General features: G+C 30.2%; 1 protein-coding gene across 1 annotated transcript in view; it reads right to left on the bottom strand.

Annotated features, from left to right (window-relative positions):
• Nucleotides 1–17,870, bottom strand: part of LOC142321751 (uncharacterized) — a 76,443-nt gene that overhangs the window by 57,129 nt on the left and 1,444 nt on the right. Inside the window, exons 3-4 of the mRNA XM_075360097.1 lie at nucleotides 14,298–14,412; nucleotides 8,688–8,832 (exon numbers count right to left, since the gene is read on the bottom strand). Coding sequence (XP_075216212.1) covers nucleotides 8,688–8,832; nucleotides 14,298–14,412 — 260 coding nt within the window. The remainder of the gene's footprint in view (nucleotides 1–8,687; nucleotides 8,833–14,297; nucleotides 14,413–17,870) is intronic.

Genomic DNA, 17,870 nt, shown 5'->3' with positions numbered 1-17,870 from the left:
AGCCCATATTCACCCTTCCTTGCCTTTTATTTATTTCCTTCCTTGCCTTTTCCAATGCTTGCATTCCAATCTCCAACTATTATTAAATTTTCATCTCCTTTTACGTGTTTAATTGCTTCATCAATCTCGTCGTATACGCACTCTACCTCATCATCATCATGGGCGCTTGTAGGCATATAGACGTTAACAATCGTTGTCGGTTTAGGTTTTGATTTTATCCTTATTACAATGATTCTATCGCTATGCGTTTTGAAATACTCTACTCTCTTCCCTATCTTCTTGTTCATTATGAAACCTACTCCTGCCTGCCCATTATTTGAAGCTGAGTTAATTATTCTAAAATATATATATATAAATATATTAATACAACAAATATGTATATATAAATATATATGTCAATGGAGTACAGTACTGTATGTATGGCTAGCCACATAAAAATAATAAAAAATTTTAATTTTTTATTTTATTTTTAATTTCTGACAACATATTTTTATATGTTATAATTTTAATGGTTTGAATTTAATGTGTGATTTGGAAGAAAATGTTTAACTGATGATGAGGGAAAACCTCGAAAGAGCTATTAGAAAAAAAATTATAAGCATAAGGTAAGAAGAATTATCAAATTCTGTACTCTTGGTGGTAAACGGTTTTTATACTTTTATCTTTGAGATATTAGTGCAGAGGGGAATATGAACAAATCAATAACAAAAGAATTGTTTTTACTTAGTTAATTAAATATATTTGTATATATACATGTATATAGCATGACACAAAGGTGGGGATTTGAAATTACACCTTGTTATTTTGTTACTAAAATAATTGATAAAATACTCAGATCTAAAATCAATTTATGAAATAAGTATATTGTAAAAAAATGGGTACGATTTAGTAAATAAATTAAAATAATTTACTAAACAAAAATACTAAAATGATAAGTTATGACAAAACTAACATGTACCCTAATATCCCTAAACTATACATATAATAAGAAATAAATTGAAAATTAATATAAAAATCTGAAATTTATGGATAATATGATAACCATCATTAGAAATATATGCCAACCAAATTATTTTGAGTTTAACAACGAATTTTACACACAAGATAATACTTCGCCCATGGGATTTCCATTATCGGCCATTATGTCCAAAATTTATTTACAGGAACTCGAGAGTAGAATATTCTATGGTATTGACCCACATTCATAAAATTCAATTATGAGTTTGTTACATTGATGACATTTTGGTAGTCTATGAACCTGTTATAAATAATGAACATTTGATAATTAAAAAAAAAAAACTTAATTCTTAACATAATAATTAAAAATTTACCTTCGAAACGGACAAATATAGAAAAATAAATTTTTTAGATGTTGACAGAAATTAGTAAAAGTAATAAAATTATAACATCTGTATATAGGAAACCAACAACTAGTAAAATAACTATTAACAGAAGATCGAATCATCCTTGGGTTCACAAAATTAATACATTTACGAACATGTTAAATAGAGTAATATATTACACACAGAATAATAAAGCAAAACTAGATGCAGAAATAGATATTATAAAATGTGTTGCAGTAAAATATGGATATAATACATCATTAATTGATTATATTTATAAAAAACAAAAATTGAAATCTAATAATGCAACAATGTTGATACCTATAAATAATAAATGTGATGAAAATATTTATACAAACTACTCCTATACTAACAACATTATTGAAAACTTGGTTAATGTTAATAATGATAAAAAATATAAAACACCATATAGACCATACAATCACATAATAAAACATTTGAAAATTCATAATAATGATAATGATCCTAATAATTTGTGTGGTATCTATAAAATAACATGCAATGATTGTAACAAAATTTATATTGTGAAAATTAGTAGATCATTTAGGGCAAGGTTTGCAGAACACTTTAGATCTTATAAAAACAATAAATTAGGTTTTTCCAATTTTGCAGACCATTTGATAATCAATATACATTCAATCACTGACTGATACTAATTTAAAAATAATAGAAATTGTAAAAGAATGTGATAATAATAAAAAAATAAATATTTAAAAAAATATTATATATGCAAGTATAGACAAAAGTTTAACTTGATTTATGTACAGAAAGAGTTTGATAATGACTTTCTTAAAATTGTCATAGATAACAAGCACATTCGTAAAATTTATTAAATAAAAATTTTAAATAATGTTAACACAGTACTGTATGTGTGGCTGGCCACATGAAATATTATATTTTAAATTTTATTATTATTTTATTATTTTACATATTTTTATAATATGCAACAATTCTAATGGTTTTGAGTTTAATGTGTGATATTAAAAGATTTTTATTAACTGACGATGAGGGAGACCCTTGAAAGCACTCTTAAACTGAAAAAACAATAAGCATAAGGTAACAGGCATTGTTGAATTCTGTACTGTTGGTGGAAAACTGTGTTATACTTTTGTCTTTAAAATAATTGGTACAGAAGGGAATATAGACAAATACAATCACGAAAAAAATAATTGATTTTGCTAATATGTATATACACTCCAATCTGCAGTATCTTAATATTCTTCAAAATTTCGTTCAGCTTAAAATCATCAAATGTGTGTAAAAGTGTGTACTTAAATTTTTCCAATCGTTCACAAAATATCTCCAAAACCAACACATCTTCCAACACTACCTTACTATATCTATGAATACCATTGTCAAGGTATTACACCTTAACAGTATATTTCAAGTATACTATATTATATAGTATATTTCAAGTATATTTAAAGAGAATAGAAAATTCACCAAGGTTTAGTCTCAATGTACAAACTGTAATCTGGTGTATTTAATGTTAGGCTAAAAACCTTCTTCATAAAGAAATGAAATACTCTTTCTACCTCTTCTGTACAATTGATTCCAGACTTAAGTGTTGCAAAACAATGCATCTCCTGACACTGAATTGAACAAGCTTCATTATTACAGTACTTGTTAGAAAAAGATTATTGACAGTAGAGTGTGATTTTCTGAAGCTGGCTTGAAATACTTTTAGCAAAATTTTATTATCTATCCAAGTCATCATCAACTTGTCCAACAACAGACCAGTAATAGTCTTTGCCATTATCATTTTCAAAAGATATCCTACTATAATTATCCACACCATTAAAATTACCCTTTTTATATGAGGTGGATCAAATATAAACTGGAATTTTTGTTGTCGTTGACGCACAGTTAGTGGATAGGGGTGTGGCTTCTCAGTGCTGTACGTAGGGATGCGTGGAAGAGATCCCACTCTTAGAAAGCCAGCTCACTACTTTTTTCTAGTCTGCATCACAATATCAGAGCAGGAGGCATCGTCGTGCGTTACACAACATATTATTATTAAATTTCTCATGGCAGAGGGTGTAAAACCATCTGAAATTTTGAGAACACTTCAGACACAGTTCGAGGGCAACACAATTAAAAAGAATCAAGTGTATATATAATTGGCATAAGCAGTTTTCGGAAGGGCGAGAACTAGTTGAAAATGAAGGTCACAGTCACCCAAGGACAGTGATACTGCTGAAAACGTTCTCATGGTTCATCACCTTATCGAGGATGACCATCAATTAACAATTACAGAAATGCTTCTGAGATCAGAATAAGCTACTGCAGTGCTCAGGCAATCATTACTGGTGATCTTGGATTTAAAAAAGTGGCAGCACAATGGGTCCCTTGTCTTCTCACTAAAGGTCATAAGCTCTATCGGCTAAAGATGTAAAGATGTGCCAGATGGCTGTTGAGTCGTTACCAAGTTTAAGGAGAATTATTTTGCAGCGAATCATGACCTGCAATGAAACTTAGGAGTACCATTACACCCCAGAATCAAAACAGGCAAGTATGGAGTGGCAAAAAAAGGGAGAAACTGCACCCATTAAAGCCAAAACTCGACTGTCAGCTGGAAAATTTCTGACCACAGTATTTTTGATTTCAAAGGAGGAGTTTTGCATGTATTTTCTACATGAACATTGTACAGTGAATTCTGCATACCACTGCCAAATTTAGATGAAGCAAACTCACATACCGTCAAAAAAGGCATCAACTTACAATCCATGACATTAACCTGCTTCACGACAATGCTTGGTCCCATACCATGGCCCAAACTCAAGAAAAAATTGCATCCTACTCTGAACTACACTGGAGCACCCTCCATCCCTCCATACAGTCCGAACTTATTGCCCTGCGATTATCATTTGTTTGGGCCACTAAAAGAAGCACTTGAAGAACAGAAATTTGAAGATGATGCTTCTGTTGAAGCGTTCATGTGCAATTGGTTGACGTCACACCCACCTTCACATTACAATAGTGGGATCAAAAAGCCACCTATCCACTGGGAAAAATGTGTTTCCAAAAGAGAAAATTATGTAGAAAAATAATATTGTGAGTATGTATTTTTATTATCCTTCAATAAATTAAAAAACAAAAATTTTGGTTTATATTTGAGTTACCCTCATAAATGAGGAATATAAGCCTATCTTTTTTTTAATTTTCTGCTGCAACTCCTGCATCATATATTCTACTATACATATGTAATAATCTAAAGGAATAAAAATCAATTTTCCTTAAAAGAATGGACTAATTCCTTTCCTTTGCAAAAACCAACTACATATTTCAGGTTAATAATATATTTATTCCTCATTTTTATCATTATTTTTCAGTCATTTTTATCCTTACGTAAGTCAATTATAGTACATTCTATGTTTTACATATTTATCCTTAATTACTGGCAAATCCATTTTTCTAAATTTATTTAATAATTCAAAAAGCTCTGAGCAGATCTTTAAACACTGTGTATCATACTATTTCTGTTTGCATATTAACTTTAAATTATTTTCTTTATGATACAGCAACTGTAAATAATACCTAAAAAGTCTTCTGAATTAAGAATATTACCATGTAGGTTTGTCACAATTGAATGTATCGATTCTTGATATAACCTTTTATCCTTTTCCTTTCATATTAGTTTCAACAGAAGTAAACCTCTAACAGTTATTAGGTAAGAACCTCCCACAGTTACAGTTCAACAGAAATTGGGAGATAAACAGAACACTGATCACCTCAAAGGACTTTACAAAAGGCACCACTACCTCTGTTAAAACAGCATAACAATCAATAACCAACACCCTAAGATCGTATAAAAGTATATTCACCATAAGGATAATTTTGAGTAAAATCATTTAAATCACCATATCAAAGAAATTTAATATTGCCCATTCATTTGAATTAATAACTTTGTCTTTAGAAATTCTTTTCTATGAAACTAAGTAGTTTGTTTCATAATTGTAACATTATGAGCTTCCTGTTCAGTAGCAATTAATCATTAAAATCACAATCAACAAAAACTTACGATTATTGTTGTCCTGCAATGTTTTGTACAACTCTGTGAAGTCCTAATGCAAGTATCTACAATTTACATAAACTGAAATAATAAATACAGGCAGCAAATTTTCATTTATTATAATCACATCCTTATTTCTTAACTACTAAATTTAATCAATTTTGCTTAGTTTATCATAGTTTCTTATCCCTAAAATGTTTCTGTCCATTTGCCAGTGAGAAATTTCAGTTGCTGGCTTCCATATATGAATTCCAAAAATATCCATAATTTCAATAAATTCACTATCACAGTCTAAAATAGTTTCAAACAATAAAAAATCCCATATTTATAAAAAAAATTACTGAAATCCAAACCAAATAACTTATTTTTTATTCCATTAAAATTGTAAGCTATGATATTGACAAGAGCAAAAGATAATGAATTTATTGGCTTTTCTTTATTTTCATCTGGCTATTTCAATGCAGTTTAATCTTTTCTGCGGCAGAAAACTCTCCAATATCTGATCTAGATAATTTTCTAAACCTTCTTCTCTTCTTACTTTAATAACCAATAACTGGATTATACAACTTAATCAGGTTGTCATACTTGTGAAATTTGCCATTAATAACCAGATCATAACCTTTTGACCCTTTCTCTGAATTATTTAAGTGCATTCATATTTTAATTAACATTCTTAGCATTTCTCTTTTCTCTGAGTATCTTAAAATACATATAATTGTGTAAATATCTTAAAACTCATATCTTTTCAATGAGTATATCTTTAATTAAAGAACATTAAAATGTTTGCCCTTGCTTTAATAAAAAAAAAGATTTACTGGCCTTAAATTATAGTTGCTGTGGAGCATCCTGTATTTTACCACATTTGAACAGATGACAACAATTGAATTCAATTTATACCAGTATTCCAATCCAACCATTAAATTTATGTCACCAACTTTAACATCAGTCTCCGCAGCACACTGCCACACAGACCAATCACATTATTATATATACCATAAAAGTTTTCATTTTTTACTTGCTCCAATCCAAAAATAATTAATTATTTTTTCTCATAAGGACTTCCAGCTCACTAATTTGGTCTGAAGTATTTTTTATTCATTTTAATTAATTTATCAATCTTTTTATTTGGATTTTTAATCGGAGAACTTACATTTAATCTCCTTATCTCAGGCAACATTTTCCTGCAGTTCAGTACATCCTCTCTATTTATTACCATTTTTACATTATATTAATTTATTAGCACACTACAACTTATAATTAGAAGAAAAAGTTATACAACTACAAAGTAGTTAAAAAGATTAGTTTTAAATGTAAATGTGAATGTTTAGAAAATGTGTAGCTAATCATGAATTTTGAAAATATTATTCAATTGATCGCAATCATGCTGTTATATTAGCTCATGTCATTGAGTTTAAAACTTTAAGACCACTAATTCTACACTAAAGAAGAAAGGCGGTAATGATTGCAATATACAGAAAATTTTACATATGACCTCAAACTTCACCCATATAAAATACAAATAACTCAATACAATACACAAACAAATGTGAGTATGAAAACAGGGAAAATATCTGTCAAACTTTACTACAGTTAATTAATGAAAGGAAAGAAGACCTTAACAATTTATTGATGAGTGATGATCATTTGTCAGGATTTGTTAACAAGCAAAATTTCAGATACTAGGCTTCTCAAAACCCTAAAATTCCACTATGGATGCTGCAAAGAGTAACGGCGACTTTAGCAAGAGACTTACCGAGTGTGTATGGTGGAATGGCAGTCATCTACAAGAAGTAATTTTTGGATGATAAATTTCTCTTTTCAATGGCTTAAAATCAAAAACTGTAGATGCTTTCACATCTATACTGAGTTCATACTTGTTAAAACCAAATAAAATGAATAATTTATTCTAAAAACATTATTAAATGTTTTTAGAATCACCTGATTCACTGCTGCACCCGTACAAACTAGTGATGTGATCTCCACAACCTGAGTATGAAATCCAAAAAAGGCAACTGATAATAATCAAAATCTAAAAATGGCTTCGAAAAGGAATATTAATAATATTTTCTGCAGTTTTTTTCTTCTTTTCACTCAACAAAATCATCTCGATAAACATTTTCAAAATACACACAGATAATCATAGCAATTCATTTATTGACTTATGTAAGAAGTACTGCGAAATAATAATAAAGAAAATACTGTACACCTATGTTATTCAAGAGCATTCAATAAACACAAGCTTTCACCACAGCAACTCAATTAAGTGGGTATTTCAGTAAGCTATTATGTTTTTAGAATTTCAATAACCTTTCTGTATGAGGCTAGTATTATTAAGCTGTATGAAACTACATCAATGACCCTGCCTTTTACCCATTTACAGAACTGAGACACAAAATTAAAAATATAACATAATTACCATCCTTTACTGAAGATTCATGAATGATAACTATGAAAAATGTAGCAGTAGAGCTATTTTTATTTAAAAAAATCTAACGTTTTTATAAAAAGATTAATTAATTTACATTAAAATAATCATTACAACATGCTTACATCCTAATTTAAGGTTAACATTTTTTTAGGTCAGCTAAATTTGTTTTTTATTACCAGTATGTATTTGCTATTGATAAGGATAGTGATAATACAGTGAAGATAATGGATAAAAAGTGGTTTTATCATAATTTTGCAAATGCCAAAAATGTTAATGCAGAAATAAATGTTGCACTATTCAACAGTATATCAGAGCAGAACACACTTAATTAAATAATTAAGAGAACACTGAATTACAGAATTATTTCAAGAATAATTTGAGATAATTTTCTACATCAGACAACATATAACAAAGTCATAGTGTATTAATTTTTCTGTAGTGAAAAACAATAATAATAATAACAATTATGAATAAAGCAAATAGATTATTCATTATTTATTCTATTTTTAAATATTACAATTATAATTTCTATTTTTAATACAATAAATTAGAAAAAGTAAAAGATTTTAATCTAAGCCTAAGCTTTTAAATCAATTAAAGACAACTTGACACTTATAATAATTTTGTAACCTTAATCTTGATATATACATGTGCTGAAAAATGTGCAAGAAGAACCAGCTGAGAAAATTTTATACTTTTCTCATTAATAAAACCAGCCAGAAAAAATTGATTAAATAATCATATGGTCAACTAAACTAGAATAAAACCCCACAGTTGTAAGTTCAAACAACCTAATATACCAAACAGCAGTGATAGAAATAATATAATATTAAGGCAGTATAAAATTTATGACTGATATAAAATAAATTTAATTTCAACTTACTCTGTAGCTGTTTTATTTCATTGGATTTTTCTACATTTAGTGCCTCCAACTGTTGAACAAGTAACTGCTGATTAATAACACCATTATTAGCTGTTTCATAGAACCGGTTCACTTCTTCTAAACGTGCGACAAGCTCTTCACATTTCTGTCAAAATCAAGTTTTTATTATTTATTCATTTAAAATAACTGCAAAACCAATCTGTTGCATAGAACACCTCTTCCTATGCAACCAAGTGAAAACAAAATAAGAACCACTGAATTCTTTAGCTACACTTACTTCTGCAGAGGTTATGGTCCTAAACTGATGAAAAATGAAAACTTTTTTCATCATACTGTGCTCTGCCAACATCTGGCTGACCTTTGTTAAAAATTATTGACTTTCAGTTCATTTGAAATGAAATTTATGCATTATTTGTGTGTTACCTTAATCAATATATATATATATATATATAATAAATGTAACAGGGAGAATTCAAAATGCATAGAAATACTTTGGGAGCTGATTTGGTGCATTAATATAAGAAGAAAAGCTCCAATAAATATACGTGATATTAAAAAAAAAAAATCCAAAATAAAATAAAATATTCAAAATCCTAATTCTTTGGATTTTGGGCTTTTTTGGACACTTTTGGTCAGTCAATTGCAATCAAAAGGGGAGGTGCACAACTAGGTGCTACAACAGTCCTAAATCCAAAATTTCAACATCCTACAGATAATCGATTTTCAGTTATGCCTTCCTTTACTTTGTACAAGGAAGTAAAAAAAAACAAAATTCTTTATATTATAACGCTAAAATAAATAAAATTAAAAAAAAAATTTGTGAATAATTTTGTGAACAGTTTTATGGTACTGTAAGTTAAAAACTTAAAAAACAGTTTAATCTGCTGTTATACACAATGGAAGACAAACAATAATTAACAGAAAAATTCAGTGATGAAAAACATGTTTTTTTTAGGTTTGAAGTACAATAATGTTTTTAAATGACTAATAAATATGTATATATTATTACAAATACGTGTAGAGAATTTAATTCTAAGAAAATTAATACAATGAAGTCTATGAAAAAAAAGAACTTTCATTATTAAAAACAAAACTTAACAGAAATATGTTATAAATTTGTAAAATTTAAAAACACCTTTTTTAGTACAATAAATTCAGAGGTTTAAAAAATTAAAATACTTTTAATTTACTGCAATAAAAACACTATTAATTTAAAAGTTCATATAATTCCACCACTGACATCAATGCACTTTTCAACTCGTTTCCTTACCTTTTCTGTTTCTGTCCTAACCTAATATCTTCATGTTTTTGGATGAGGGCAGCAACAATGAGAATGCAAACAATCAGTTCATCATGTGTGTCTGTCATGTGTCGACTTGTTTTATTCAGTTTTTCAGGTCAAAAAACATAAGAAACCATCAACTTTACCCTTTATATAATACCTTAAAAATTTTATTAAGGCCCCATTTCACCAGGGGAACTGAAATCCAGGCGAAAATTTTCGCTGAATGTAATTCTATAACAAAGTGTTTTTGGACATATGTTTATATAAACTTTTTTCCTTATTTCAAGCTCTAGAATCATTTCCCAAATTATTTCCCTTTCTCCTGAATCATCTGCATGCAGTGGTGTAAATTAATCTGAACAAAGGAAATTTATTGTTTATTTCTATGTTGTGGCTACACTGCTTGACCATACCCATTCTTTAAGTTGTCTGTGTAATACAAGATTATTGTTCTATTTCACAATTTACATAAATATTTTGTAAAACTTTATTTCATTTTTTATTACAAAATCACATTTTTTTATTTTTTGTACTGGATGTCTTTGAATATATAATAATGGACATAACTCCAAGCAAGTGTTTGGAAATTGCTTCTCTTTCTGAAAATACTATTGTGGCACAATGACAAATACCTTCTGAGTGTGGTGTTGGACTAGGGATAGTGAGTGCTGTTTTAAAATAATTAAAGAAACTGGTTTCTTTCATCTCAAAGGAAAGGCAGCAAATGTGGCTGTAAAAGAAAAACTACTCCAACACAGTATCGGTTATTAAAAGGAAAAAGTAAACTCAATCGAAAATTATCTGCTGTGGACTTAAATCAAGAATTAGCAACCAGTGGAACAGATTACATAACAACTGTCAGACACCAACTTCATGCAGCTGAATGGAAAACTAATTGGCCAACTAGTTAAAAACATCAGCAATGTATAAAAATAAGGCTATTGTAGGCTAAAGCACATGCTAACTGGACCAAAAAAGACTGGGAAATGTTATATTTTCATCATATTTTTATGTTCGGGAACAATGGGTTCCACACATTAGAAAAGCATCAGATACACATCTCTGGATCGTATCCAACATCAGTTAAACATTCCAAGAAAAAATATTATGGGTTGTTTAACAGTTGAAGGCCCTTGTTTATTGCTTCCAGTACATGGTATGTTGAAAAGTGATAAAGATGGCTAGATTCTAAAGGAAAGTGTTGTGACACAACTTCAAAACAAATTCCCACAAGGCCAACAATATTTGGCATCATGTCATACTGCCAAAGAATGTCGAAAAATTTTCTGAGGAATGAAACACAAAAGTTCTCCCATGTCTAACAACACCCCACACATAAGCCCAATTGAAAATCATTAGGCAATAATTAAAACACTACCGTCAAAAATGAATTTTACCATAAAAATTGACTTCATTTCTAGAATATCGGTATGGTTTCATTATGAAGAAATCAAAAAAATAAGTAGTGCATTTGTTTAATCGATGCCAAATCATGTACGTGAAATAATTAAAAATAAAGGTTGGACATAACTATTAGATATTCATAAATTGTACAGGTATGACTTTTTTTCTAAATAAAGTTGCTTTTTATTACGTAACATCTGGGTTTAGATTAATATGCACGCTATTGTAAATAATTTAAACAACTTTTAATTGTTTTGATACTTTGTGTTTATTCACATATTAAATGTGAATAAATAAATAATGTTGTAGTCCTCCCAGGACTTTTTCATACATTCTGCTTTTTGTGCCCCTTCTAGTGTTGAAAATGTTTGTGTTGCGAGTTTTTTTTTTCCATTTTTTTCTTGCAAGTGTATGAAGCAAGTGTTTTTGTTCATGATTTTCTTATTTAATTTTATCTTATATGTGGTGTTTTCTGGTAAGGCAGATTTCCTTCAGATCCTCTCTTATTTCTCTGATCCATCTGCATCCCGTCTTGTTTTTTGAGTCAAGATTGTACAGTACAAGCTGTTTCATTAGTTTTGAACCTCATATGTCTAAAGAATCCTAGTTTCCTCTATGTATAATACCGGTGATGTGTTCTAACTCTATGTACACAACTTTGTAGAGTACAATCCACCACTGCCCGTCTTTTTGGCACTTTTTATTGATACAGGTTCTTCCAATTCTTTCCATTTTCTGGAGTCTTAGGATTTTAAGCAACACCCTCATTACATTTTTAGAGCACAGTTGAATAATAGCGGTGAGAGCCCGTCTCCTTGGCGCAGTTCTGTTTTGTACTCAAATGGCTCAGGGAGCTCGCCTCTGAATTTTACCTTTGACTTGGTGTTTGTGAGGGGGTTTTATCCTGTTTATTAATCTGGTATGTAGTACGACGTCTTAGAACTTTTAGTAGTAATTTTCTGTGAATGCAGTCAAGCTTTCTTGAAATCTACAAATGTTATCACCATGTCTCTGTGTCTTTTCCTGTTGAAAACCATTATTAGTTTGAGATTCATGATCTGGTCTGGACAGCTCCTCCAGGGTCTGAAACCTCCCTGAAATTCTACTAGTTCTTTCTCGAATTGTGAACCAATCCTGCTGAGAATGATTCTTGAAAGAATCTTGTATGTTATGTGTAGGAGTGAGATTCCCCTGCAATTGTTACGGTCTGTTTTGTCTCCTTTTTGGTATAGTGGATGGATGAGGGCTGTTGTCATCCAGTGTTCTGGTAGTTCCACTTTGATCCAGATGTTGACAAGCTGTTGCTCAAGGACAATTTTTGCTGATCTTCCTGCATGATTCCACATCTCTACAAAAGTCTGATCTTCTCCTACTGCTTTGTAATTATTCATTTCACCCAGTGCCTGATAGACTTCTTTTATTGTGGAATGATTGATGATTCCTGGTGGTGTTGTTATTGGGGTGTTGGTGTTGAAGTTTAGAAGTTCTATTGGTTCTTTGCAATTTAGGAGTTTGTTGAAATATTTAGCTAGGATTTCCGCGTTGTCTTTATTGTTATGGGCCAGTTTACCATTTTCATTCTTTATTAGTATGGTTGGGGGTTCATATTTTTGGAGTTTATTATTGAAGATTTTGAAGATTGAAATAGTCTCTTGACTATGTTTTAATGAATTCTTCTTCTGACTTCAGAGTGTCTTTATGGTGTTGTCTTTTTATTCTTCTTAAGGTTCGGGTGGTTTCTTTTCTTTGTTTTACTAGATTTTGGAAGGATGTTTCTGATTTTTGGGATTGGTGAAATAACCATGCTTGATGCCTTTTCTCTTCTGTTTTGTCACATTCACTGTTACAACATTGATGTTTTTATGGGATTTTATTGGGGCTAATTCTTTGCAATATGCTTAAGGTTGTTGACTAGATCTTCCAGTTTATCCGTGACTATTATTTTTTCGGTTGCTTTTTGGTAACTTTCATTCTTGATTATTTAGGTAGGGTCCATTTTTAGTTTAGTTATAGGGGCTTGGATTGTTGCTTTATTGGGGAATAAATCTAATTTCAATTTTGACTACATATGTAGTGATCTGAGCCTGTGTCTACTCCTCGGAGAACTTTTACATTGTAGATCTGCTTGTGGTGGTGTTTCTCCATAACATGGTTTAGTTGCCATTCTCCTTTAGTCAGAGATCACAAGTCTGTCCATTTTTGTTTGTTTTCTTTTAGGCAGGCCATTCTCCAATGATATCACGGTATTTCTTTTGCTAACAAAAAAGGCAAGGCAGATACGCAATTCAAATAAGTGCATGATCGTCTTTTTTTTTACATTCGCAGCATTGTGCAATGAGAATTTGTCCTCAGTGGTCAGACCACCAATAGCAAGTTCTAACACAGCTGAGTCTGGCTGAGCTGGGTGGCTGGTCTTAACACAGCTGAGGGAAGATCGTCTTCTCAGAGTTGAAAACCCAGCTTAAAGGGCATTGTTTTGACACCATTGCAGAGATCCAGTGCAAATCACAGAAGGTACTTCTAATACTTAAAGAAGTGGGCTTACAGAACACATCCCAGAAGTGACAAGAACTCTGGGAACACTGTATTGCTATGCAAGGGAACCACTTTGAAGGTGACAGGGAGTACACAGATAAATAAAGTAGTTTCTTGTTAACAGAGCTAGCCTCAGAACGTTTTGAAACTCCCTCATATAATTTCAATCACTTTTAGCTCTGTTTTCATATGAAGAAAAATAAATCTGTGGTTACATTATGTGAATTCAAAAAATAATAAAACTTTCTCTGACTAATTAACTCTTTATACCAAATACTGAAATTCAAATTCTGAATTCCTAGGCACTGCAAACATAAAAGTCAAGAAATAATATTACAATCAATAAACCATAATTATTTTATAAAATAAAATAAAATCAACATTACCTTCTCACTTTCTTTTAACCGTTTGATATTAAACTCCAACTGTTGACGTAATTCATCTTCCCGAAGTACCATAACAGGAACAGCATTGCTATTCCTTGCTTCAACAACTGCCAAACTGAAATCATATTGCAATTTTTTATTAAAACAGTTCAGATTCACTACACGTACATCCACACATGCGTGCGTGCACATGCACACACTCACACAAACACATGGATAGAAATGGTGGGAGATTGAGAGACGGGGTAATAAACAGTATTTCCTATTATGTTCTATACAGCTACAATTAAAATTATACTCTACAAAAGGATTTGATTTATCAGTCAACTGTAAAAAAAACACAATTTTTAAAAATAATAATTGTTATGCCAATGATATCAAAGAAACTAATAAACTCAGGAAGTTTCACACTGCAAGTAAAAACTAATTTTATTTATTGGATTGACTACTAAATGTAATCAGCAAGGCAAAACTTAAAATACTGAAAAAAAATTATTAGAAGATTTGTAACAACTGTGATAATTCAAAAGTATGTTATACTGAACAAGTAAATCCAGAAATAATTAAAAAGATATAATAAATAATTCTACTGCACTTCAAAAGAAATTCTGGCCAAAAAAAATCACATTTTACTGATACTACAAGGGTAAATCAAATATAAACGGGAATTTTTGTTGTTGATGCTCAGCTAATGGATAGGGGCATGGCTTCTCAGTGATTTATGTAGGGATGTTTGGATGGGATCCCACTCTTGCAAAGCCAGCTCACTACTTTCTTCTAGTCAGTATCAGAATGTCAGAGCAGGAGCCATCATCACATGTTGCGCAATGTGTTATTATTCAATTTCTCACGGCAGAGGGTGTAGATGATGCGAAATTTTGAGAACACTTCAGGCATAATTTGAGGCACAATTAAAAAGACTAAAGTGTATGATTGGCATAAGCAGTTTTCAGAAGGAGAACCAGTTTAAAATGAAGGTCACAAACACCAGTCAAGGACAAGTGGTACGGCTGAAAATTCTCATGGTTCTTTACCTTATTGATTAACAATTGCAGAAATTACTTCTAAGATCAGAATAAGCTAAGCCAATGCTCAGGTAATAATTACTGGTGATCTTGGATTTAAAAAAGTAGCAGCACAATGGGTTCCTTGTCTTCTCACCAAAGGTCAGAAGCTCTATTGGCTAAAGGTGTTAAGTCGTTTCCAAGCTCAAGAATTTTTTCTGCATCGATTCATGACCTGCGATGAAACTTGGGTGCACCATTATACCCCAGAATTAAAACAGGCAAATATAGAGTGGTGAAAAAGATAGAGAGACTGTACCCATTAAAGCCAAAACCCATCTGTAAACTGGAAAGGTTCTGGCCATAATATTTTTTGATTTCAAAGGAGTTTTGCATGTTGATTTTCTTCATGAACATCATGCAGTGAATTCTGCATACTACTGCCAACTTTCAGACGAAGCAAAACTCACATATCGTCAAAAAAGACATCAATTTCCAATCAGAGGTGTCATTCTGCTTCACAACAACGCTCGACCCCATACTGCAGCTCAAACTCAAGAAAAAATTGCATCCTACTCTGAACTACACTGGAGCACCCTCCATACAGTTCGGACTTTTCACCCTGTGATTATCATTTATTTGGGCCGCTAAAAGCACTTGGAAGATGGAAATTTTAAGACAATGCTACTGTTGAAGCATTCGAGCGCAATTGGTTGACATCACGCCCAGGCCACCTTCACTTTATGATAGTGGAGTCAAAAAGCTACTTATCCGCTGGGAAAAATGTGTTTCCAAAAGAGAGAAATAATTTTAAAAAAATAATATAATATAATAATATAGAAAAATAATAATAATATTGTGTGTATGTATTTTTATTAATCTTTAATAAATTATAAAACAAAAATTCTGATTTATATTTGATTTACCCTTATAATATAAAATACAAACAAAAATATCAATGATCATGTTTAAATGAACAAAACATGTTTAAACCAGTTATTAATGAAAAGTTTAATAAGACTGTCCTGAACCAACATCCTTATTACTTACTGTTCTCTCAATTATTAATTAATTTCTAACAAAGTTATTACCTCTAACTTCTACTTAACTTAGATTATTAGACCTACATGTTTGTATAATATTTATATGAGTACTGTTTGATTTAATGAAATTGCCATTTATAGATTTTACAAGAAAAAAACACCACTACATGGTTGATTTTATTAAATGTTTTTGCAGACTGTAACTAAATAACATTCATAAATTTACCGTACTAACAGCAAAAACTTTAACAATGAAAAGCTTCAAAATCCTGAACATTTTTAGCTGTTTCTTGAGTTGTGATTTTTTAACACAGCTCTAACCCCAATGTTTTCATCTTTTATCCCCAAAACACATATATTATTTTGAATAAATCATTTGTATCAAGAAGTATAAATTGTTTGAATGAATGAATCAATCGAGACGTATAAATCATTTGAACGAATCAATCGCTTGAGAAGCATATATCATTTATACGCTGCGCACAGCACACCACCACTGGTCCGCTCTGTACCAATAGCAACTAAAATAAAAATATGAGCACACAACAAACGCACATACATTTTTATGGGATGAGATATGTATGAATTTTTAGTTTTAAAGTTCCCTTAGGTCATGTGACTACTAACTGGTAGCCAATTATTTATCATAATTAACAGTCTATTAAAAGTCCTATATGACATTGGTTCCTTTTCAGGATGTTAAAATTAAAACGTTTCAAATTTTTCTACTTAAAAACTGTTTTTATAAATCTGTAGGTGGTGCAAATCAGTTTATGGTTTTAAGCTCCTATTAATATTATTATATTAATATTTATTAATATTTATTTTATTATTATATATTAATATTAATATTTATCTAATTTTTTGGCGGTCTCAGAGCGTATTTTACTTTTTTCAATTATTAAAAAGTTAAGTTTTCCATAATTTTGGAGTCTTAAACTTGATATTTATATATTTTATGCATACATCAATGCATTTAAACCAACTTGATAGCTTACAACATTATTATTTAATGATTATTACAAATTTTTAATTCTGGTGGCCATTTTTGAGATGAACCTGACAGCTGATCGCAACAATTTGCATAGTTTTGTAATCCTCATATTTTTGTTAATCCGAATCCACAATCAAAATCAAAAATAAAAAGGGTTCATACACATACATATTGAATCCAATTACAAACTGATCGTTCATTGAAAATACATAATAAGACGCTTTTATCAAGATTTTAGTGAAATCATTAAAAAAAAAATTAAATTTCCATAATTAGAAACCTTAATAATAGTAGTTTAACCTTAATCATAGTAAGAATCTTAATAATTTGATCCAACAAATAGGCTGGTAAACATAATACATGATCGGGAATGAATGCGTTAAATGGTTATTTTTATGTGTTTACATAAGATTATTTAGAATTGACTCTAAAAATAATTTAAATAAATTACTAAGAAATTTAAACTTTTGAAATAACTCATTGAACCAAACTGAATTATAAATAACATTTTTTTAAATCTACTTTAAAATGT

This window comes from Lycorma delicatula, chromosome 3, assembly GCF_047948215.1.
Source record: "Lycorma delicatula isolate Av1 chromosome 3, ASM4794821v1, whole genome shotgun sequence".
Classification (NCBI taxonomy): domain Eukaryota; kingdom Metazoa; phylum Arthropoda; class Insecta; order Hemiptera; family Fulgoridae; genus Lycorma; species Lycorma delicatula.
Note: the sequence above shows the minus strand (reverse complement) of the source record. Positions and strands in the feature narration are given on the sequence as shown.